General features: G+C 37.8%; 1 protein-coding gene across 4 annotated transcripts in view; it reads left to right on the top strand.

The window, feature by feature from the left end:
- Positions 1-26,082, top strand: part of myo9ab (myosin IXAb) — a 56,302-nt gene that overhangs the window by 6,301 nt on the left and 23,919 nt on the right. For 3 of the 4 annotated variants that reach the window (XM_082160609.1, XM_082160610.1, XM_082160611.1), the window contains exons 5-26: positions 1,512-1,609; positions 1,759-1,885; positions 2,901-2,990; positions 4,921-5,037; positions 5,614-5,748; positions 6,181-6,302; positions 6,897-7,038; positions 8,002-8,203; positions 9,295-9,408; positions 10,516-10,597; positions 11,014-11,124; positions 11,212-11,251; positions 12,092-12,214; positions 12,395-12,475; positions 12,553-12,663; positions 14,981-15,103; positions 15,733-15,882; positions 18,208-18,521; positions 19,389-20,261; positions 21,429-21,510; positions 23,494-23,700; positions 25,712-25,812. In XM_082160609.1, the coding sequence (XP_082016735.1) occupies positions 1,512-1,609; positions 1,759-1,885; positions 2,901-2,990; positions 4,921-5,037; positions 5,614-5,748; positions 6,181-6,302; positions 6,897-7,038; positions 8,002-8,203; positions 9,295-9,408; positions 10,516-10,597; positions 11,014-11,124; positions 11,212-11,251; positions 12,092-12,214; positions 12,395-12,475; positions 12,553-12,663; positions 14,981-15,103; positions 15,733-15,882; positions 18,208-18,521; positions 19,389-20,261; positions 21,429-21,510; positions 23,494-23,700; positions 25,712-25,812 (3,545 nt within the window). The remainder of the gene's footprint in view (positions 1-1,511; positions 1,610-1,758; positions 1,886-2,900; positions 2,991-4,920; positions 5,038-5,613; positions 5,749-6,180; positions 6,303-6,896; positions 7,039-8,001; positions 8,204-9,294; positions 9,409-10,515; positions 10,598-11,013; positions 11,125-11,211; positions 11,252-12,091; positions 12,215-12,394; positions 12,476-12,552; positions 12,664-14,980; positions 15,104-15,732; positions 15,883-18,207; positions 18,522-19,388; positions 20,262-21,428; positions 21,511-23,493; positions 23,701-25,711; positions 25,813-26,082) is intronic. The other variant, XM_082160612.1, reaches the window with a different exon arrangement.

Genomic DNA, 26,082 nt, shown 5'->3' on the forward strand with positions numbered 1-26,082 from the left:
AGAAGTGAGAGAAATGTTGATTATTAATGTACCAAATTGAATGCAAAACTGCTAAGATCAACACGCTTTAGAATAGAGTATATAACCTGTTGTTTTTATACTCTCTCACAGCGTGGAGACGCATGAACGATCAAACATTTAATGTTATAAAGTGATAAAAGCATAACTGTAGATAAGAGAGGATTATGAGGATATAGACAGCATGTAGACACTAGGTTCTGGAGCAGAACAGGTTTAGTATACGAGTGTGTGTTTGTCTTCAGTGTTTCTGCTGCTGGTGTGTGTGTGTGTGTGTGTGTGTGTGTGTGTGTTTCATTGGTCTGTTGCTTGGCTTCAGGACGTCACTCCTGATTCTCTAAAACGCTCTATTAAACGCTGATGTTTGTTGCTGCCACTGAATGCTGTTGTAAGCATTCTGGTTGGTCAATTTAAGATTAATACTTTTTTCCTGGAAGTGTTTCATATATTTAATGGTTTTTAACAAAAACCTTTTAAGTTTAATTAATTTGCTGCTTTAATCTTTTAAATATATTTTTTATTCTTTTCTTTCCTCTTTTTTCCTTTGTTGTTTTATGTATTACTTATTACTATATATACACTATATATCAATAAGTAATAAATAAAATAATAAAGGAATAAAGGAAATTTTTTTTTACATTTTCTTATTATAAATTTTTTTATTTGTATTTTTTATTTTATTTGACTATTTTATTTTGTATTTTATTTTTATTGTATTTTATTGTTTGTTTGTTTCTTTCTTCCCTTCTTTTTATTTTTTCATTTTACTATATTTCATTTATAGTTTTTATTTTATTTTACTATTTTACTTTGTTTAATTTAAAATAATTAATTAATTAATAATATTGTTTTATATTTATTGTTTTATTTTTGTCCTGTGAAACCTCATTGATTCCTCTTTCTCATGTTTGCTCTCCGGCCACTGAAGCCACAAACACTTTTTTAGATGATCTGTATTCCTCATCAGAGCCGAAAGCAGACACTGGCGCTTCCTCTTGATTCTCTGATTGGTTTGAATCGGTTTAAACTGGATCAACACCGAAAAGCTGAAACTGGTTTTACTGTCACAGATTCTGAGACTGTAAACGGGTCAGAAATCCTGAGATCCGGGAAATAGACACAAAACACATTATTAATGATACAATCCATCTTTTTTTTTTTTTTTATAATAATTTTTTTCTTTTTCTTTTATTATTTTACTTTATTTCATGTTTTGTTTTTATTTCATTTTACTATTTTATATTGTTTAATTTAACACACCAACACAAAACACACGATTATCAATGATCCAGTGGCTAAAACCAGAGATGTGAATCATCATTGGTTATTATTAGGGTCAACAGGAAGTCCTGTCTCTCTGCCCGCATCACTTCCTCTGCACGCTTCTGTTTCTGAGCTGTGGCTTTCCTCTCACGCTTTTCAAATGTCTTCATTTAATGCTCATTATTATGATGTGATGATTGATGGAGGTGTGTGTGCTGTGTTTGGTGCAGGACTGCTTCGCTGTGGAGGGTGAAGACCTGAAGCATGACTTCGAGAGACTCCAGCTGGCCATGGAGATGGTGGGATTCCTTCCCGCCACCAGGAAACTGTGAGTTTGAAAACAGGCTCTTATATTTTATAAGGAGCTTTGGAGTTGATTGCTCTGTCAAATCACACACTATTGTCCGTTTTCTTTCCTTTATTGTGATGTTTGACTCATTCAAAGATGTTTGACTCATTCAAAGATGTTTTCGGCAGAATCTTTTCTTTACTGTCTGCAATCCTTCACCTGGGGAATATCCGCTACAAGAAGAAGACGTACCGAGACGACTCCATCGATATCTGCAACCCGGAGGTGCTTCCCATCGTCTCTGAGCTCCTGGAGGTGAGCCCTACTGAGGCTTGACCAATCACTTTCTCAATTAATGTCCACTTCATGTTGACTTAACATCAGATATTTATTTTATTTTATTTTATTTTATTAACTTACAATGTTTTGAGAAACTTCTTTTTTAATTATTTATTTGAGTTATTTAATTTAATGCATTATATTTTATTTCATTTTATTATTATTATTATTATTATTAATAATAATTTTTTTTATACTGCGATCTGTTGATGGTCGTCCAACACCTTCCTGTTTAAACACACACTGTTGCAATAACACATTTGATTTACTCTGGCTGCACATTTTATTTTATTTTATTTTATTTTATTTTATTTTATTTTATTTTATTTTATTTTATTTTATTTTATTTTATTTTATTTTATTTATTTATTTTATTTATTTTATTTTATTTTATTTTATTTTTCATTTTCAATTAATTTTCATTTATTTTATTTTATTTCAGTTTAATTTAATTTAATTGAGTTTTTTATTTTATTTTATTTTATTTTATTTTATTTTATTTTATTTTATTTTATTTTATTTTATTTTATTTTATTTTATTTTATTCTGCCGTCTGTTGATGGTCGTCCAACACCTTCCTGTTTAAACACATTCCTGCACGGGCCTTTGTACTTTATGAGCTTTAGTTTCCTCGTTTGTATTTTCTTTTTACAATGTTTTAGTTTATAATAATACTGGTGGAAAGGGTTTCGCCCACCGCAGAAAACACACCATTACACACAAAGCACTAAAACACTTTTTTATGAGAGTTTTCACAGACAAAATGTGGTTTTATATACATTCAAGGCTTATATAAGGAAACACTTGCACGCTTAGACAAGCAAACGTGTCTGTATTTCATGAAATTTCCCAGTGTTTAAGCTGTACATCCCAACAGTTTATTCACATGGTGTCCAAACACAGACTGATTAGCAGAGTAAAGCGTTCGTTTTTGAGTAACTGTCAGAGAAATGTGCGGATCTCATGGTTTGTGTTGGTGTTTGATGCCCAGGTGAAGGAGGAGATGCTTTTCGAGGCTCTGACGACCCGCAAGACGGTGACGGTGGGAGAGAGACTGATTGTGCCGTACAAACTAGCTGAGGTGAGACTAATAACACACTTCAACACACCCCTGAACTCACACACCTTCTGCACGATGCTTCAGAAACCTGGATAATGCTGATGTGTGATCGAGAACAGTCGTCTTTTTACTGAGTATTATAAAATCTTGACTTTTGTTTAAAGTTGTTGTGTTTCATGTACAATGGACGAATCTCTTCATGCTTTACACACACACACACACACACACACACACACACACACACACACACACACACACACACACACACGCAGCCTCAAACTATCTCTCTGTCTCATCTCACTTAAAGTCTTATTTTACTCCTGAAGACTGCGCGTTTCCTCCTCAGAGTGTGTGTGTGTGTGTGTGTGTGTGTTTGTGTATGTGTCTGTGTGTGTGTGTGTGTGTGTGTGTGTTTATAACTCAGTGGTTTAAAACCCCAGTGCTTCAGAAAACAAACACACACACACCTTTCCTGTAATATTTTGAGTTTCTCCTCCACCATTTCTGAGTGTGTAATCATAAATGTTAAAGTGTTGTAAATAATGAATCATGCTGGGGGTGTTTTATATAATGTTTCATCCCTCCTCCAGAATTAGGCTAAAAATAAAACAACAAATCAATAATGCAGGAGTTACTTCTGCAACACTGGGCATGAGGTTGTGTTATATTATGAAGACAGTTGCCGTTTGAATCCATAAACCTTAGGATTCAACGTCCTTGAGTCTCTGAACAGCCAATCAGCTTCGCTGTATCCCAGCATGCCCTGCGACACGAGGCCCGTTTCTCGTTTAGCTTCTCTTACAGGACGTCAGAGAGAGTGGGGAGAGAGTTTTATGTGTTTTGGCTCGTGCAGGTTCAATAAGCAGCGTCTTTGGCAGCTTTCATCTGCAGCTTTATGGGCTTCACACATGCTGAAGGAGATTTGTGCACCGCTGGATGTTTAAATCATCTGATTCAGAGAGACTCAGAGACTCAGAGAGACTCAGACTCAGAGAGACTCAGACTCAGAGAGAAGACTCAGACTCAGAGAGACTCAGACTCAGAGAGACTCAGACTCAGAGAGACTCAGACTCAGAGAGACTCAGACTCAGAGAGACTCAGACTCAGAGAGACTCAGACTCAGAGAGACTCAGACTCAGAGAGACTCAGACTCAGAGAGACTCAGACTCAGAGAGACTCAGACTCAGAGAGACTCAGACTCATAGATTCAGAGAGACTCAGACTCATAGATTCAGAGAGACTCAGACTCAGAGAGACTCAGACTCAGAGAGACTCAGACTCAGAGAGACTCAGACTCAGAGAGACTCAGACTCAGAGAGACTCAGACTCAGAGAGACTCAGACTCAGAGAGACTCAGACTCAGAGAGACTCAGACTCAGAGAGACTCAGACTCAGAGAGACTCAGACTCAGAGAGACTCAGACTCATAGATTCAGAGAGACTGAGACTCAGAGAGACTGAGACTCAGAGATTCAGAGAGACTCAGAGATTTAGAGAGATTCAGAGAGACTCAGAGAGACTGAGAGACTCTGAGAGACTCAGAGAGACTCAGAGATTTAGAGAGACTGAGACTCAGAGAGACACAGAGAGACTGAGACTCAGATTTAGAGAGACTCAGATAGACTAATAGAGACTCAGACTCCGAGAGACTCTGTAAGACTCCGAGACTCCGAGAGACTCTGTAAGACTCCGAGAGACTCCGTAAGACTCAGAGAGACTCAGACTCAGAGAGACTTAGACTCCGAGAGACTCCGTGAGACTCAGAGAAACTCCGAGAGACTGATTTTATTGTTCTTATTTGACCTTTATTTTTCCTTAAACGTCGGGTCTCAGCGCTGCAGTTGTTCACGCTGGACAAACATCATTCTCTTCAGATGTGTGATGTCCAGTGGAGGGTCTGAGACAGTAGTGCTCATGCTGTGGGTGTCTGACGCTCGTGTGTGTGTGTGCAGGCGGGGACGGTGAGGGACTCCATGGCCAAGTCTCTGTACGGCGCTCTGTTCGACTGGATCGTCTTCCGGACCAATCACGCGCTGCTCTACAACAAAGACCTGGAGGATTCGGCCAAGGTACACACACACACACACACACACACACACACACACACACACACACACACACGACTACTACTGTATATTACTGTATATACTACTGACTACTGTGTATATATATATGTATTTTAGTGCTGGAAAACGATTAATCGCATCCAAAATAAAAGTTTGTTTATATAATATGTGTGTGTATAATTATTTTGTATATATAAATACACACACATGCATGTATATATTTAAGAAAAAATGTGTTATCTATATATAAATATATATACAGTATTCAAATATTTATGAAATGTATACATATAAGAAATAAATAATTATAAACAGTACACACACATATTATGTAAACACAAACTTTTATTTTAAAAGTTATGTAGCGCTAATATATGTGTGTGTGTGTGTGTGTTCATTTGTTTACTCGTATAGATATTCTCTGCCATTTTCTGATAGTTTACTGGCTAATTGTCATTCTCTAGCCTTTCATAAGCCGTCCTGAAAGTGATAATGTGGTGAACTGGTGTGTGACGTCATGTTCCCAGTTCTCCCGCTGATATATGTGTGGTCCTGATCACGGGTGTCGGTGTGTTTCAGATCCTGTCCATCGGGGTGCTGGACATCTTCGGCTTCGAGGACTACGAGAACAACAGCTTCGAGCAGTTCTGCATCAACTTCGCCAACGAGACGCTGCAGCATTACTTCAACCAGCACATCTTCAAACTCGAGCAGGTAAAGCAGCCTCACCTCCTTCATCCTGACGCTGAGCTTCCAGACCTGCACAGCACTGTGATCATTACTGATGTTTGCGGAGGCGCATGTCATTATTAATACACTTCATAGCGTATAATACAAGCCTTCCTGAAGGATCTCAATGCGGATTCAGCTTTGAATAGAGCAAGATTTTGCTTTGTTCTGAGAGTATAAAGCAGTAGTTCATATGAAGAAGTGAACTTTTCTGTGAACTACTCGTAAACATCAATTTGTGTGTTTGTTCAAGCATTCAGTTTAATTTTATTACGGTCTAATCTCTGGTATTTATCACTGCATTTGAGTAGTCAGATTTTGGCCTCATGTTTGATGTTATGAAATTTATCCCTATTAATATTTGACTGTATTACAGTAAAAAAAAAAAAGTTGATCATGTGACGTTGACTCTCTCAGGAGGAGTATCGGTCGGAGGGCATCAGCTGGCACATGATCGAGTACATTGACAACACGGCCTGCATTAACCTCATCAGTAAGAAGCCCACGGCGCTGCTCCACCTGCTGGACGAAGAGTGCAAGTGCGTCTCAGCCACATTACACAACACACAGCATATCTGTGACCCTGGACCACAGAACCAGTCAAGGGTCTTTTTTTATTGAGATTTATTCATCATCTGGATTACATTATAAGCTTTCCATTGATGTATGGTTTGTTAGGATAGGACAATATAAAACTATTTGAAAATCTGGAATCTAAACATTGAGAAAATCTCCTTTAAAGTTTTCTATGTTCATGATTTTGCTGCGTTCACTCACAAAAATACATGTTTTATATATTTACGGTAGGAAATTTACTAAATATCTTCTTGGAACATGATCTTTACTGAATATCCTAATGATTTCTGGCATAAAAGAAAAATCTGTAATTTTGACCCATACACTGTATTGTTGGCTATTGCCACTCATATACCCGTGCGACATGTGACTGGTTTTGTGGTCCAGGGTCACATATGACTCGTATAACATTGCAGTTTTGCAGTTATCATATATTGGAAACATTATCATATTATGTTATCATAAAAAATTATCATAATTAATGACTTAAGAGTTTTAAAGCTTTCAAATAATGTGTATTTCATCAGGGATTAATGGGAGTTGATGTTGGTTTGTAGTTTTCCGCAGGCGTCTAATCAGACTCTGCTGGACAAGTTCAAGCGTCAGCACGAGGGCAGCGCGTTCATCGAGTTCCCTGCCGTCATGGAGCCGGCGTTCATCATCCGCCACTACGCCGGGAAGGTCAAGTACGGCGTCAAGGTCAGGATCTGCGTCTCAGAGGATCAAACCTGCTCTCTGCCACAGAATCAAATATAAAAGAAACTTTTTATCTCTCAAGTCTTACTTTTAATCTTTCAGTTGCGAGTTTATATCTCTCAATTCTGAGAAAAAAGTCAGAATTGCGATATAAAAATAGTCAGAATTGCAAGTTTATGTTTCACTTTTGTCTCAAAATCGTGAGAAATAAACTCGCAATTATATATTTTTATTCGGTGACGGAAACAAGCTTCCATATGTGTGTGTGTGAGATTAAGTAGTAAGCATTTGCATATGTTTGTACACACACGCATACACACACACACACACCACTTCCAGTGACCTAATTCTGCGATTTAATCTGATTGGTTGGATTGGCCCCTCGGCTACGAGTGTATCTGGAGCACATGTTTGGCAGAGAGGGTTAAATCTACACACACACACACGCACACACACACACACACACACACGCACACACACACACACACACACACACACACACACACACACAGCTGCTTCACATCAACCATCTTCATTTTCTGTTATTTTTATATCGTTGAGACACAATTATATTTTTTATTATTATTTTGAAGTATTCTTGTAAATTTTCCGTTATAATTAAAAATGTTCTTTGTCATTTTTGAAATTATTTGTCTATATAGTTTTTATTAATGTTAGTACAGCAGTTAAACTAAATTTAAATAAGATGTTGCCTTGGCAAGTAGCAAAAAAAAAAAAAGTTTAATTTTATTATATTTTATTATCAAGTAACAAAAATGCTTTTTTTAAAAATAGTTTTACTTATAGTTACCTATAATAACCCTAGTTTATTATCACACTAATCTGACTATTTTACAGGATGCATGATAAAAATGGAATGGAAACCACTGTTAGAGCTCCAGGAAAGCTATAGTCGTCATGAAGCTGAGAGATGAGAGATGAGAGATGTGAGTGTTTGTCCCGCAGGATTTCCGAGAGAAGAACACGGACCACATGCGTCCTGATATCGTGGCTCTGCTGAAGAGCAGCCGTAACGCTCTCGTCTGTGGCCTGATGGGACTCGACCCGGTGGCCACCTTCAGATGGGCCGTGATCCGGGCCTTTTTCAGAGCGCTCGTCGCCTTCCGGGAGTCTGGGACACGGCACACGGAGAAGAGGACGACCAGCGGTGAGTGACAGCACTTACAGTCACACACACACACACACACACACACACACACACACACACACACACACACACACACACACATACACCTTCAACATTTCTCACATTATCACAGTTTATTCGCTATAGTTTAGAAAATGGTAATAAAATATGAGCAGAACTCAGTTGATATTTGACTGGTTTTGTCCGTCCTTCTGTTAGACTGTCTCACACATGAATTATGTTGAATATCTGTCAGCTGTTAAATTTAACTACACAATTAGATAATACCAGTTTAGCTCAACCAGTGACCAAGCAATGCTTCATTTTGTTCAGTCTGTGTGTGAAAAGAGCATTAGCAATTAAAGACAAAACACTTCAGCAAAACATGATCAGCTCAAAGTGTCTGAATCATTTATGGTCCCAAATGTCACTGGTAGTCTCTGTATGAAGAGTTATTGGGTATAATATGTCACAGTTTACTTTATTTTGCTCTCCTCACTTACAGAAATGAACTATAGTGTCCTGATCACACTAGTGAAACCATATCAGAGATGATCTCTGGTGTCTGAATGATGTGTGGTTTGACTGTAACACTAAAGCAGCTGTGAGACTCAAACGGGACATGAGCGTGAATGAACAATCCCATGATGCAATTCTGCTTTATTGTTTATATAGACGATGCAAATGCTTTCTGAAATATTGAAGTATGCATGTTCATATAGTCCTGAACTGTTGGTTTGTGGAGTTGCATGTGTGTTTGCAAACCTCGATGGTTTATCAGATGCATTTGTGAACATGTGCTTTATCTTATTAAAGTGTTTGTTGTTGCAGAAACTCAGAGTCGATTAGTGAGAACAACAACTGTAGATGACACTTCTGAAACATTCATGAGTGACTCGCGGCTGATGCGCTTCAATGGGTTTGCTTACTCTCTCTCTCTCTCTCTCTCTCTGTGTGTCTCTCTCTCTCTCTCTCTCTTTCTCTCTCTCTCTCTCTCTCTCTCTCTCTCTCTCTTGTGTGTCTCTCTCTCTCTCTCTCTCTCTCTCTCTCTGCTGTGTCTCTCTCTCTCTCTCTCTCTCTCTCTCTCTCTCTCTCTCTCTCCCCCCCCCCAGGTTCTGATGGTCCAGTTCAGAATCAGAAAAGTGTGGACAGCTTCAGTTTCCTTCATCACCCTGTTCACCAGCGGAGCCTTGAGATCCTGCAGCGCTGCAAAGACGACAGATACAGTGAGACCATCCCTTTTCAGCAGGAGAACAGTGCTCGATGGTGTTTTAAGCCCCCAATGGCTCCTTAGAGGCAGCTAACCCTACCCTCAACCTTAAACCTACCCATCCCCTCGCTGCCTGGAAGGCGCCGTTGGGGGCTTAAAACATCAAACCTGGCTTTTGCACTGAGAACCCAACCATGCCCCCATACATTGACCACGCCCCCGTACATTGACCACGCCCCCATACATTGACCACGCCCCCATACATTGACCACGGCCCCAACCACAACCCACCCATTAATCACGCCCCCATCCATTGACCACACCCCCAACCACGCCCCACCCATTAACCACGGACCCAACCACGCCCCCACCCTTAGTCACGCCTCCCCAGACCACGCCCCCTGCCCATCAACCACGCCCCCACCCATTAACACCCCCCAAACCACGCCCCTTTTCTGGAAACTAAAGTATGATCACCCTATCAACATGATCTGAGTGTTCTGCTAATCGTTCTGTTAATGCTAGTAATAACGAGGGGATTGTTTTTGTGTCTCTCGCTCTCATTATTTGGGGTTTTAAATGTGTTGAATTGTCAGCTGTTGAATTTTGTTTTAGGCCAAGCTAAATAGGCTTTTTATAAGTCAGAAAAATTATTTTGAACAAAATTTTGACACATTTTTCAAACATGGTACAAGCAAGAATATTGATTGATTTTGCTCATTACAAGCATGTGGATGATCTTATCACTCTTGAAGGTCTTTGGTGTTGCCGTGAGGCGTTGTGCTCTGTGTTTGAAAGTGATTTGGTTTTTGCACATTTCTTGCGAGTTGGGGTTGCTATTAATATTTATGCAATATGCATATTGTAGTTTAAGTATACTGTGAAATGTGATTGTACATCACTCTCTCTCTCTCTCTCTCTCTCTCTCTCTCTCTCTCTCTCTCTCTCTCTCTCTCTCTCTCTCTCTCTCTCTCTCCCTCTCTCTCTCCCCCTCCCTCTCTCTCTCTCTCTCTCTCTCTCTCTCTCTCTCTCTCTCTCTCTCTCTCTCTCTCTCCCTCTCTCTCTCCCCCTCCCTCTCTCTCTCTCTCTCTCTCTCTCTCTCTCTCTCTCTCGTGATGGACAGATTCGTGTATCAGCAGGAGGAGTCCACGGACGCCACTGTCGGACCTGCAGGGCTCAAACACACTCGGCCAGAAACTATCCAGGTATGGCAGCCCGGAGGGGCCTGAAAACACTGCGGATTAAATCAGGATTCACAAACTTCCTGTCAGCGACAAAAAAATTCGGACAAAAATGTTTACCTGAAGTCTCCCTGAGATTTTAAGTACATATTTTTGTAATTTAGCAACATCATGTTTACAGTTCTCTGATGTTGGTTAATGGTCACATGACATCGAGGGAAACACATAAAACACCACAATTTGTGATTTTTTTAAATATTTTTTTTACCACAATAAAAAAAAACATTAATTCATCAATTAATTCATACATTCATTCAATTTATTAGAAATACATTTTTTTAATGTATATCTATCTATCTATCTATCTATCTATGTATGGAGAGTTTTTTCCACACATCAGTCGTTCAGTTTGAGTGTGTGTGTGTGTGTGTGTGTCTCAGGGACTGTGGCGTTCGAGGCTCGAGGTCCTCGTTCTCCTCTCACGACGAGGAGGGGATCTTCGTGAACACTGTGAACAACAAGCTTCTGGAGCGAGCGCAGGGAATCCTGATGTGAGTATCAACAGCCATCAGTTCCTCCAACTCATGTTCACTCACTCTCACACACTCTCGCTCTCACACACTCTCTCTTTCCTGAAGGAGAAACAAGAACTACAAGACGAAGCCCAGCCTCCCGAAGGTAAGCGTCCCACTCTCGCTTTATTCAATTCAATTCACATTTACTTGTATAGCGCTTTTCACAATACACATCATATCTAAGCAATGTAAGTCCACATTATAGTTTACAGTGATCTGTTATCAGAGGAAACTGTCTAAGTTATGCATTTCAGAAATGTACATATATAAAATCACAGTTAGCTAAAAATGTATTAATTTAAACAATGTAATGATTTAATGCAGAACCAATGAGCTCATAGAAGTAATGAATACTTGTTTGTTAACAAATGATTATGACATTTAGAAAAATGTAGCATTGGTGCATGTTCATTCAGAGTTATTTAAAGGGGACATATCATGTAAACCGTGTGTAAGTGCTATAATCGGGTCCCGGTGCTTCTACCAACACAGAAAACCTGAAAAGTGAAACCCAGTAATAAAGTCTTTCTCTGCAAGTATGTCAAAAAATAAGCCGTCAATAATCAATGTTGATTCAATTCAGTTCAATAAAAGTGTTAATGTTGCGAAGTTCATCAATTATGAAACAAATCCAATCCAGTTAATTCCAGCCCTGTTCTGAACAGAGGAGGAGCAGAAGCTCATTTGCATTTAAAGAGACACACACACAAAAATAGCGTGTTTTTGCTCACACCCAAAAAGGGGCAAATTTGACAAGCGATAATAAATGATCCGTGGGGTTTATTTCACAGACACATTCTGGGGACACCATAGATTTATATGACATCTTGTGAAAAGGGCCATAATATGTCACCTTTAAAGGCAGTTATCTTATGTAACATAGACTGTATGTAACACACAGTTGACCGTATCTGACTTGACGGAGGTTTTGTTGTGTGTTCAGCACCTGCTGGATGTCAAATCACTGAAGTATCTGAGCTGTCTGACGCTTCACGACCGCATAACCAAATCACTCCTGCACCTGCACAAGAAGAAGAAGCCGCCCAGCATCAGCGCTCAGTTCAACGTGAGCATTTTATTATTTTGATTATGCTTCAACACAAACAAACAAGGTACATGATCAGATCTCTGAATGCCTTAGGTTGAGCATAGCTAGTACCGAAACAGAAAAAAGGTTTGACTCGTTTAACACTTCCTCATCTGTATTGTGTCAGCACTGAAACACAGTCTTGTGTTCGTGATGCAGGTTTCTCTGAACAAGCTGATGGAGACGCTGGGACAGTCCGAGCCGTACTTCGTTAAATGCATCCGGTCTAATGCAGAAAAGGTAGATTGTGTGTCTTATTTCTGTCTCTGCATCGCTAGATTTAGATGCGTGGTTTGATTAGCGGTGTTGTTTCGTAGCTTCCTCTGCGCTTCAACGACGCGCTGGTGCTGAGACAGCTGAGATACACTGGGATGCTGGAGACCGTGAGGATTCGGCAGTCTGGATACAGCGTCAAGTACAGCTTTCAGGTGAGAAAACTCTATTCAACACACGCGTCAAGTCAGCAATTCATCAATTATACAGAATACAGTGATACGGTTCAACTCAATGATGATATAATTCAGTCCAATAAACAGGGTCAGTGTTGGAACAAACTCAAGTTTGATGTGGATTCAGTTCAGTTCAATAACAGTCAATGTTGCAAAGTTTATCAATTATGAAACACATTCAATTCAGTTCAATAACATTCAATGTTGCAAAGTTTATCAATTATGACACAAATTCAATTCAGTTCAACATTAATTCAGTTCAGTTTAACAACAGTTGATGTTGCAAAGTTCATCAATTATGAAAGAAATTCAATTCAGCTCAATGTTGATTCAGTTCAATAACAGTGTCAATGTTGCAAAGTTCATCAATTATAAAACAAATTCAATTCAGTTTAATGTTAATTCAATTCAGTTCAATAACAGTGTCAATGTTACAGATTTCATCAATTATGAAACAAATTCAGTTCAATATTGATTCAGTTCAATAACAGAGTCAGTGTTACAAAGTTAATCAATTATGAAACCAGTTCAATTCAGTTCAATGTTGATTCAGTTCAGTTCAATATCAGTCAATGTTGCAAAATTCATCAATAATGAAATTCAATTCAGCTCAATATTGATTTAATTCAGTTCAATAGTGTCAATGTTGCAGATTTCATCAATTATGAAACAAATTCAATTCAGTTCCATTTGATTCAATTCAGTTCAAAAACAGTACTGATGTTGCACAGTTTGTCAATTTATGAAAGAAATATGATTCAGCTGTAAGACAGCTCTACAGAAGACAGTAGTCTCATTATCCAGTTCAGGCCATAGACTGTAAAAAATATGGACAAAGCGTCTGTGACGTCACCCATAGACTTTCTGAAGAACGGGTTTGAAGCCGTTTATGGGGGGTATGGGCGGCGCCATCTTGGAAAATCTTGGGAAACCCTAACCCCGCCCACCTTCTGACGCAGCGCGCGTCACTCGCTCGCTCTGCTACTCCGGTTATCTCTGTGTATATTTTAGGCAACGAAATATGTTATAAAACACCATACTAACTCTTTTCGTTTTCATTTAAAGAAATCTTAAACATTATAGCCACACAAATGTGGTTCAGGAAACGCGTATTGATTATATTCACTGCACATAACGTTTGCCTATTTATAAAAAAACGAAATATAAAACACAAACCTGCCTCTTTTCGTTTTAAATATAATATAAAAATATTAAACATTTTAATATGGTCCAGGCAATATGTGCATTTGTACTAAACAACAGATGTTGCAGTAAACAACATTACAGATCATCTTCGTTGTATTAAAATTTAAAATGACAAAACTCAACCCAGTCTCTTTTTGTTAAATTTCAGTTTTATCAATATTAGCTATTATAAAAGTATAAGTAAAAGGTAAAGTTACAATAAGCTATACAAATAAAGCAAACAATTCAGTCAAACATAAAAAGTCATGCGCTCGATCTAGTCTAACCATACAACGGTACAAGTTAAATATAGCTTATAAAGTTATGAAACTTCCCCTCAGCCAAAACGATTGCCCACGAGACCAAAAATCGCCCGTTAGATATAGACAAGACGAATTATATCTCATGTTTAACCACTACATAGACGCCAGAGTCAGCGGCAAACCTCAAAACGTCTAGCCGATGAAAGGCTGCTCCAGGCGGGGTACATCGCGCCGTGCGCCCGGTCATCGCTGCATATCACAACTGGATACAATTTTCATAAATCTTTATAAATAAACCACAGATTTGAGCTTTAAACAACTACATTCTCGCCTGAAAAACTCTTAAAACTACATTTCATGATACAGAAACAGTAGTATTATATGTCAACTGTATTAAAAAATGGCGCTTCTTATGTTGTCATTCTGCCTTTCAGCTGTCAATCAAGCTGTCAATCAAAGTTAACCACGCCCTTATTGTCATACATTTTATATCTAAATACTATCTAAACTAACGAGTTAGAAAAAAATTCACTACCCTCGCCGTTGTCAGGCACTCGGAACCTATCGAAAAATCCAATAAAAGTCCATGGGACCAACCTGTAAAAACATGATTTTATGCTGTGAAAACGGACATTTTAACATGGGGGCTATGGACATTTGCTCCCTTTTGGGACCTTCCCCTAGCGGATTTTCGATGTATTGCAGTTTTTCGCACTTCCGGGTAGGCTTCATTTTTCAGATCAGAATGTTGCCCCTTGGTTCAGGCTTGTGTCAGTGCAGTGGAATCTATAATATTTCTGAATGTTCCGTGTGGATCGCTTTATGGAGCTGGTTGTGTGTCTCTTCAGGATTTTGCTCATCATTTCCACGTGCTTTTACCCGCTGGATTTCACGGCTCTCAGTCGGCCATCAGACAGTTCCTGCAGAGCGCAGACCTCGAGCCTGACGGGTATCAAGTGGGCAGAAACATGGTAACAAACACATCCCTATAGACCCTTTCAGTTCTGTTCAATAACAGTCGATGTTGCAAAGTTCATCAATTATGAAAGAAATTCAATTCAGCTCAATGTTGATTTAATTCTGATAAAAAAAAAAAAAAAGATTAAATTGGGGGCGGCAGTGGCTCAGTGGTTCATGTAGATTGTCTACAAACCGGAAGGTTGGTGGTTCAATCCCCGGTTCCACCTGACCAAGTGTCGAGGTGTCCTTGAGCAAGACACCTAACCACAGCTGCTCCCGACGAGCTGGATGGCGCCCTGCATGGCTGACACCGCCGTCGGTGTATGAATGAGTGAGTGAATGGGTGAATGTGAGGCAATATTGTAAAGCGCTTTGGTGGCCATTGGGTCTGTGAAAGCGCTATATAAATGTCCATTTACCATTTAATTCAGTTCAATAACAGCGTCAATATTGCAGATTTCATAAATTATGAAACAAATTAAATTCAGTTCAACATTAATTCAATTCAGTTCAAAAACATTCAATGTTGCAAAGTTCATCAATTATGAAAGAAATTCCGTTCAGCTCAATGTTGATTTAATTGAGTTCCGATTGGACCGGGTCACGACCCTGACCTGAGCGAGTGTGTGTGTTCCTGCAGGTGTTTCTGCGAGAGCATCTGCGTCAGAAGCTTCAGGACGAGCTTCATCAGGAGGTGTTGAGGAGGATCGTGTGTTTGCAGAGACGCTTCAGGACGAAGCAGGAGAGAAAACACTTCAGCCGGCAGAGACGAGCCGCTCGCCTCATTCAGGTATAGCTTATAGAAATATGTCTCTGCAATTCTCCATGAGAGAAAAGGCCTCAGTGGCTGTGTTTACATTGATGAATCTGAACATAGTGTTTACATGAACGCTAATCAAGTCATCGGGTTGATGTGTATATGTGTTTATATAAACAACTAGTTAAAAATATATACGTTTTTATTATTTTTTTTTTTATATATTTAATTTATTATGATAAAATCATATATATATATATATATATATTTATATTTATATATATGATTTTTAAACGGGTTACATACACATTCTTTAAAAATATGTTTTTTTTAAATATGTAAATTATTTAAACATTGTAAAAAATATAAACATTTAAAAAAAATTATGAAATATAAAATATAGTCATTTTACATACACATTCTTTAAAAATATGTTTTTTTTAAATATGTAAATTATTTAAACATATGTAAAAAATAAAAACATTTAAAAAAATTTATGAAATATAAAATATAGTCATTTTGAAATGTATACAATACATTGTTTCAATAGATATATATACTTTTAATTAAAAAAAAAATTTCTTTAAATATAAATGTATATTTATTTTACTTTTTATGTATATATTATATAAAAAATTATAAAATAACTATTAAAATGTATATACATTTTTAAATAATGACATTTAATAATAAAATAATCACAATAAAACAATTTTAGCACAAAGTAATAGCTACGTAATCATTCTATAACCAACTTATTTGTGTATTTAATATACATTTTAAACTTCTATAGATGCAAATATAAACTATTTTACAACAGTTTGAAATAAGCAGAATAAACTGGAACTGGAACAGAAGTAAATGCAGAGCTTGTGCCAGAAGGAGGAGGAGAGGAGAACTGGTGTTTTAGGAGAAACTGAGATCGGGAATCAAATAAACCGTCCCGAGAGTTTGTGTAAACCGGAGATACACTTTCAGACGTGTGTGTGTGTGTGTGTGTGTGTGTGTGTGTGTGTGTGTGTGTTAACGCTAATCTGATCGGCTGATTTGATGTAATTTCACGGACAGGTTTATATCCGTCTGCCTCATAACAAAGTCATGTTTACAAGGTTTGATACAGTTTTGAGGAATAACTGATGGATTTCTGAAACTTAATCTTCAAACATGTTTCTTATATTCTCTGGGCTTATGAAGGCAGAGAGCGTTCTCAAACTACACGGGGGTTTTCTGACTGGTTTGTTTGATTTAGTCGAGCACAAAGGGAAGATCTGTGAAGGTTTTTCTCCACTCATCTGTCGATGTTTAATTGTGCTGCCAGATCGAGTGTAGAGCGGTGTGTTCTTCAAAACAAAGAGATCAAGATCCCAGTGCGATCACAAACATGTGGCGCTCCACAAACAAGACGTTACGCAAACGCTCAGAGCTTTGATGAGACGCATGTGTGCGACACTTCATCCTGTCACTTTCTATCACATAATATTTAAAAAGAAAGAAAAAGTATTGGATTTTTCTACACGGAATAATAACAAGTGCTCAGATAACAAATTCTAGATTTAAACAATTTGAACAAATATATATGGTTTTATAATAATTTATTTAAATTAATTATATTTATTTTAAAATGTGTGTGTATATATATATATATATATTTATATTTAATGGGTAACAGATTTAAATTTAAAAACATTTTTAAAGAGTACGAAATGTAAAACATACGTTTTAAAAATATAATATAATATAATAATAATATTATTAAATACATTACATGCATAAACTATTTAAAAAATAGATATTTCTTTAAAAAATGTATGCAATAATCTATTCTATGAACAATTTAGAATTCAGTTAGTGTTTGCGAGTGTGTGTGAGTGTTTGTGTGTGAGTGTGTGTGTGAGCGCATCACTGATTAGTCGACTCCTCCCTCTTTTTGTGACAGGCATCAATATATCTTGCTGCTAGGAGGATACAATCTCTTTTTTTACTTAATAAATGTTGAAGTTGTGTTTTGTATTTTTTTTTGTAAAGTTAGGGCAAAGTATTTAATTTTATTTATAAAAAGTCCCTCTAATGTCCTCATAGTTGGGACAGCTGGTGAGGGAGTGTTGCTCTCTCTCTCTCTCTCTCTCTCTCTCTCTCCGCTTTGAGTGTGTATGGCTGTGTGCACAGAAAACGTGCGAGTTCCGATTTTCGCTGCGTTTAAAATAGTTTGAATGTGTAAATTGCGAAGACAAAACACATTACATCACACCGAATCACATGCGTGTCGAACCGGGGGTAAGCTGGTCCGCACAGATCACGATCAACTGCGATCTGTTCCACCCCTAATAATCCTCCTCTGGTTCCTCTTCCTCCCCGCAGCGCTGGTGGCGTGAGTGTTTGACTCGCGCAGACGAGTGTGTGTGTGAGCCGGAGCTCCAGCAGAGGGCAGCGGTGTGTGTTCAGGCGTTCTGGAGAGGCTTCAGAGAGAGACGGCAGTACCGGCAGCAGAAGAGAGCGGTTCTGCTCATCCAGAGACGCTGGAGACGAGTCCTTCAGACGCGCGCGAGAGAGAGAGCGGCAGGCCTCATACAGGCCGTCTGGAGGACACACACACTCAGACACACACACACACTGAGACACAAGGCCGCCGTCACACTTCAGGCCGCCTGCAGGGGGCGCCAGGCTCGACAGCGGTAAATATATTTACATTTGTGCATTCGCCAGATGTTTTTATCCAAAGCCAGATGTGTAATCAAGATTTGTAATCATGATTTCCCTGGGAATCGAACCCATGACCTTAAGCTAATATATATATACTTTAAACTTGTTTATATTATATACTTGATCTCTAGTTATGACAAGTTGCTCAGGTTGGCCCCGCCCACAGTGGAATCTCATTGGTCCAAAATCTCTCTTAACTCATTTTAAACATCAGATGTGTTTTGATTGGCTGTGCCTTTGCATTCTCTAATTTGATTGGACCGGTGATGTTCCGTTTGTTCACTGATCTGGCTTCTATTGGAACTATTTTTGTTGCCGAAGCAAAAATAAACGTAATAGTTGACATTAGAGATGCTCGATATATCGGCCACCATATCGGTATCGGCCGATATATGTTCATTTTTAATGTTAGCTGTTGTTATCGGCCTGATAAGAAGATTTGGCTGATATATTAAAGCCGATAAATAATGGATTATTTCCTTCACCGTTCAACATGATGGTTTTGAATTGCTTGAAGTATGATTGACAGTTCAGTGCAACATGTGCAGCACAAGTCTGTCAGATCGGCTGTATAAAATTATGAGAATATTATAATTGTATGTTTGGGGCATGGATTTTAATGATGGGACTTTTGTTTTTGTAATCAGGCTTTCAAAAATTACATACAAATTTGTATTTAGATTCATCAGCCAATATAACGGTTATCGGCTTTCAAATATAAAGAATTATCGGTTATTGTTATCGGCCAAAATGTTCATATCGGTGCATCTCTTGTTGACATTGTATCTGAAATATCTCAGTATTTAGTAGTATTGAACATCTAGTTTTTTTTTCCCAAGGTGCCGCATTCTGAGAGATCAACGATGCGGAGAGAAAACCCTCGATGGCGAAGAGCATCCAAACACTGTGACTGAAAGTTTACACGCCCCTCAAAACTCAAGCGTAGAGCTGTCAGAGAAGTTAGAGGAGAAGCACTCCGCCGAACCCCCTCGAACGGTCGACGACAGCACGCTAAAGAGCCGATCCAAACGGGAAAGTAGGAGGCAACGAGAACTCGAACAAGCGACGTTCAGTTTAGAGCTTCTCAAAGTCCGATCCGGTTCAGTGTCGAACTCCGAACCGGACTCCTCCGCTCAAATCCCTCTCTCCGATCATCTTCCTTCGTCTCCTCAGGCCTCCACGGATAGTCAGGAAAGCTTTGAGGAGTTGACCCTTCAAATGAGCGAAAGTAACGGTGAGAGAGAGAGAGAGTTGGAACAAGTTTCCAAACCCGAGCCGATGGAGGAGAACCAAACCAGCCCGCCGTCCTTCAAACCTCACTTCTACATCGCTGACGATGATGGCAGTCCGGTTAGGAGTTCGCCGACCCGCTCAGAGAAGAAGGAGTCAGTGCTGGTTATCATCAGCATGCAGAAGGAAAACCCTGTAGACCTAGAAGCTCATCATGACCATGAGATGGAAGCGGAGGACCACCAGCAGGAGCTTCTGCTCTCCAATGATCATCCAGACGTCCATTCCACCCCTGAACCCCAAACCAATCATGGCTTGGTCACTTCGACCTCCTCTAAAACCCTCCAGCTGGACTCGAGGGAAGCGGCGTCGACGAAGAAGGACGTTCAGAAGAAGTTTGTGTCTCAGAGCATCAGCATAAGTATGAAGGAGAAAGCTGATCTGGCCTTCTCTCCCAAACGCAGTCGTCTGACCTTCTCCAAGTGAGTTTATGTCCACTCAGACTTAACCCTCATTCTTCCCTCGGGGCATTTTTTTTTTTTATTGAGTGTTCACTCTGCAAAATATGCTTTTCTTTAGTAAAATGCCATATTATGTCTTGTTTTCTGCGGGGAAAAATCCAAATTAAGTGATTTTTTTGCTTAATAAAATCTGCCAGTGGGGTAAGAAAAAGAATCTTGTCTCCGTTTGAATTAAGATTATTTTCTGACCCCATTGGAAGATAAATTAGCTTGTTTTAAGCAAAAACTCACTTCATTTTAATCTTTTTCCCCCATAAAACAAGACTTAATATCTTATAGCAATTTTACTCATCTAGTAAATGCATCTTGATTTAAGAATTTTTAGATATTTGGACTGGAAACAACAAAAATACTGAGTAAGAAAAGCATTTTTTGCAGTGCATCAGAGGGACTTTTGTCGCACTTGAACCATAAATACACACAAAAAAGTTTTGTGTTAGAAATATAAAAAAGTAACAAATCCTTCCCTCGCGGGTCAATTTGACCCCCTTAGGAATGAATGGAATGCGAGGAATGCTTCAGGACACATAGAAAAACCTAAAAATGCTTTTGTAAATGATTTTATAATGTCTACATGTGTATCTGAATGCATACTGAAGTAAACTGGCTTTAGGACCCAGAGGAACAGCTCATTTACTCCATATAGAGCTATACCGCCATCTAGAGTCATGAAATATCATGTTATGTTATTATTTTTCCACAAGAGGTCGACAAAGACACCCAATGTAAGATATTTAGAGCTGAATTAAGTTATTTTGTTGTGTACTTGGAAAGTTATTTTGAATTTAAGAATGTGAGGAATGTGCTTAAATTACTATTAATTGTTATTTATTGATCAAATGTCGTAATTTAAAAGTAAATAAAAAAATAAAAAAGCTCCAAAACATTTGCATAAAAAATGTGAAAAAATATGATCAAAATTAAATTAAATTAAAACTAAATTAAGTATAATTTTAGGGCTTCGATTCATTTTGGCCTGCGAGGGAAAGATGTTTTACAAAGTGTGAGGGAAGGATTATGATATTTTGAGAAGTTTTTAGCTGATGTTTAATGCGATGACATTATTAGATGTACTCAAATGGGACAGACTATGGTCGGTGTGACAGAGGATTGCTGTGTGTTTTTCAGGTCGGACAAAGACCTGGTGAATCAGGAACGATCCCTGGCGATCCAAAGAGAAGCAGGATTCAGATCGCTAAAAAAACGAGAGGTGAGCACAGGCAAACTTGTATTTGTTTCCGGTACCAAGTAGTGTTGAGATATCTCTCTTAGGTCCAGGATGAGTTCTGACTCTTTCATTTTTTTTTTATGTATCAAACAATAAGCAGACATAAGGGACAGAACAGATAGGACATCTACAGGAATGAAAATTCATCAAATATATGTAAAGTTTCACAAACAAAATAAGAAAAAGAGAGAGGAAAAACCATGATAAACCCATACAGAGGAAACATTATGAGTGGCATTACCAAAAATATCATGATATTTCAAGAATCTGTCACTTTTCTTGTTTTTAATCACTCTGAGAGATTTGAGAAATGCATCAATTTCAATTAAGAATTGTGGAAAATTAAGCTGCAAGTTGGAGGAATTTTTGCTTGTGAATATCAAAGTGCTTACCTATATGAACATATAAACTATTCCAAAAGTTTTGAGTTTTTTCACACTGGATCAGTGTTTCATCCTTATTCCCACAAAATGAGCAAGAACTGTCAACATCCATGTATTTTGCCACAGGACACTGCAAAAAATGCTTATCTAAATTTAAATCTATTTTTGTCTTGTTTAAAGTCCAAATATCTCAAAATTCTCAAAATCAAGATGCATTTACTAGATGAGTAAAATGCCATAAGATATTATATCTTGTTTTCTAGGGAAATAAATCAAAATGAAGAGAGTTGTTGCTTAAAACAAGCAAAATGATCTGCCAATGTTGTCAGAAAAAGAATCTTAACTCAAACAGAAACTAGATTATTTTTCTGACCCCATTGTCAGATCATTTTGCTTGTTTTAAGCAACAACTCCCTTAATTTTGATTTATTTCCACAGAAAACAAGACATAATATCTTTTGCTGCTTCTTTTTACTACTTTAGTAAATGCATCATGATTTAAGAATTTTTAGATACATGGACTGGAAGACAAAAATACAGAAGAGGATTAGGGCCAAGCAATAATAAAAAAATAAAACCATCTCGAGATTAAAGTCATTATAATGCGAGATTAAACTCGTTAAATTTCGAGAAAAAAAAAGTCGAAATACAATCTTGAGAATAAACTCATTACATTTCGAGAAAAAAATCGTTAAATTTTGAGAAAAAAATTGTTAAATTTCGAAGAAAAAAATTGTTAAATTTCGAGGAAAAAAAACGTAAAATTTCGAGAAAAAAGTCGAAACCACGAAACCTGGATGAATCGCGCGTAGGTGAAGCCAGCGATAACCTTGCATTTGTCCACTGCTTGTCATTTCATGTTGGACAAAAGCGAGTACATCGCGCAAATTGGACTGATTTTTTCTTCTAGAAAGACCTAGCCGCTTGCAAATTCTCTTTAAAGTTCGTATGCTAATTATTATTCTGTCATAATTAGCTAAAGTTGATAGTATTTCTTTGTTACTGAAAGAAAGTCTAAAATATAGCTTGACTAAGTGATCCAACTCTGCCATGTCCTCTATCAGTAGGCTATGCAATGAACACTGATCCAATGCGTTATTCTCTACATTTCATTTAGACTTTTTTTCTCGAAACACAACGACTTTATTCTCTAAATGTAATGAGTTTATTCTCACGTTTATTTTGACTTTTTTCTCTAAATTTAACGAGTTTTTTCTCGAAACACGACTTTAATCTCGAAATGTAATAAGTTTATTCTCAAGATTGTATTTTGACTTTTTTCTCGAAATTTAACGAGTTTTTTCTCGAAACACAACGACTTTATTCTCGATATTTCATGAGTTTATTCTCAAGATTGTATTTCGACTTTTTTTCTCTCAAAATTTTACGAGTTTAATTTCGCATTATAATGACTTTAATCTCGAGATGGTTTTATTATTTTATCATTGCTTGGCCCTAATCCTCTTCCGTACAAAAACATTAAGAAAGAAGAGCATTTTCTGCAGTGGATATATTTTAGTGTTGACTCTTTCCTGAGATCGTGTCTATCAGTGGATTTGACATCATCAATGTGAACGATCAGGTTGTAGGAGCCGGTCGTAAAAAGAAAGCGCGTATGGCAGGGACTCGCTCTGATTTCTTGAGCCGGGCCTGTAGCACGGAGCTCGACTCTGATGAAGATGAAGATGATGAGTACGAGTACACACCCGTGCTCTCTCGAACACGGCCTCTCCCAGAATGCCCCAGTTCTCCTGACACCGACCCGGCCGGCCACAGCGACTCCGAGATGGTAAAGCCCAGAGCGAGTGTGGAGCTTTGCACACTGATCCAAACACACATCATGCATGTTCTCTAGCGGAAGGAATAGTTTAACCAGAACTTTTAATTCTGGTGTTAAATTGCCTTCATGTCGTTGCAAACCCATACGACTTCCATTCTGATCAAATTAATAGTAAATAAAATCAATGTTAAACTTTATGCCATCTTAAAGGTTCCAAATGTAGTTTCGCAGTTCTCCTGCAACAGGTTTACACTATCAGTCAAAAGTTTTGATTCGGTAAGATTTTTTAGATTATTAAAGTCTCTTCTGCTCACCAAGACTGATTAAAAATACCAACAAAAAAAAGTAATATTGCTAAATATTATTCTACTGTAAAACAGCTGTTTTCTATGTATATATATATTAAAGTGTAATTTATTCCTGTGAATTTTCATCATCATTACTCCAGTCTTCAGTGTCACATGATCCTTCAGAAATCATTCTAATTTGCTGCTCGAAAAACATTAATTATGATTATCAATCTACATTGCAGCATCAGCTCTTTTCTCACAGTGTCTGAAACTGTTCGTTTAAAGATTCAGTCTCTCTAAGCCCCTCCTTTCCGAGAGCCTGCTCTGCTCTGATTGGTCAGATGGCTCAGTTCGTTCTGATTGGTCGACCGCTTAACAGCACGTGTCGGAAACCAATCGGCCATTACCATATCTGAACAGTGTTTGAAGGCAGCCAATGAAAACCATAGGATGGCATTATGCAAATTCGTAACTTCCTGGAGTTACCAACGACTCGTTTCAGGCAGTTCAGCGTCACCTCTTTCTTTAAGCTAACCCTAACTCCATTCATCTGCACTCTGGTCTTTGAAACAAACTAATTCAAAATATTAATCAGAACTTCAATAATGATCCTAAAATAGGAAGGAAAGAAAAGGAAAGTCAAAGGGATTCAGAACGACATGATGGTTAGTAAATGTTGACAGAGTTGAACTCTTTAATGTTGGTTCAGTGTGCAAAACCACTTGACTAGCCTCCAGCGTTGATCTCTCTCATAACCTCATCTCTAGATAGAACTAATCAAATGAAAGACTAATAAACCTGACTGGATGAGGCCGCCGTGTCTAGATTAACCAGAAGACTTTCTTTTCAAGACTTGTCTGGTCTTAAACGTGAGGCTGGATCTCCTGTGCGATTTTCTGTTCACTTCTGACAACTTTTTATTGATGAATATCCAGTTTAGATGCATGCGACTACCATTAACATGGAAAGGATGGGATTTCTCCATTACTTACCCTCATCTAAAACACTTTCTCTCATTCTTTCCCTCATGTGAGTTGGGTTTGGTGTCCTTACACTGTTTAGTGGTTTAAGTGAAACACTCATCAGCCTAAAAACAAAACCAGAACCTTGTTCCTGGAGATCTGATAACTACGGAAGGGGATTAGGGCCAAGCAATAATAAAAAATAAAAAAACATCTGGAGATTAAAGTCATTATAATGCGATATTAAACTAGTTAAATTTCATGAAAAAAAGTCGAATACAATTGTGAGAATAAACTTTAGACTTTTTTCTCGAAATTGTATGATTTTTTTTCTCGAAACACAGCGACTTTATTCTTACAATTTAATGAGTTTATTCTCAACATTTTATTTCAACTTTTTTTCTCGAAATTGAATGAATTTTATTCTCGAAACACAACAACTTTATTCTTACAATTTAATGAGTTTATTCTCAACATTTTATTTTGACTTTTTTCTCAATTTTATGAATTTTTTTTCTTAAAACACAACGAGTTTATTCCCCATAGTATATGTTTATTCTCAACGTTTTTTTTTTCTCAAAATTTAACGAGTTTAATTTCGCATTATAATGACTTTAATCTCGAGATGGTTTTATTTTTTTACAATTGCTTGGCCCTAATCCTCTTCCGTAGATAACCATTCAGTATTTATTGCAGATAAATGCATTTATAAATGCAGAAAAAGCATTTACTAACGATTCTGATTCTGCATTCGCTTTTCGTCTTAAGTCGTCTCAGAAAGAGCAGAAGAGGATCCAGAAGACCATGTCCTCGGGGGACCTTGGGAAAATGGATTCGCTCCGGAAGTCCATGTCTAACACGGATAGCAGGTCAGAGGAGTTCATTCTACTGTTCATGTCATTAACGAAAACTGTGACCAAAAGTGATCAATGACGACCTTTTTTTCACCATGAATGAGGCGAGATAACGAAGAGACAACATCATTAAACACAAACTGTGATTATGTAATCATGCAATATTTTTACGGAAAAAAAGACACATGTAAACTATGTGTCTCAGGTTTTTCAGGTAGATATAACAGTACTTAGATACAGATTAGGTATAGAAATTGAAAAAAGTAATCAAATGTAAAATAGCAC

Source organism: Leuciscus leuciscus, assembly GCF_965113295.1.
Source record: "Leuciscus leuciscus genome assembly, chromosome: 25".
NCBI lineage: Eukaryota > Metazoa > Chordata > Actinopteri > Cypriniformes > Leuciscidae > Leuciscus > Leuciscus leuciscus.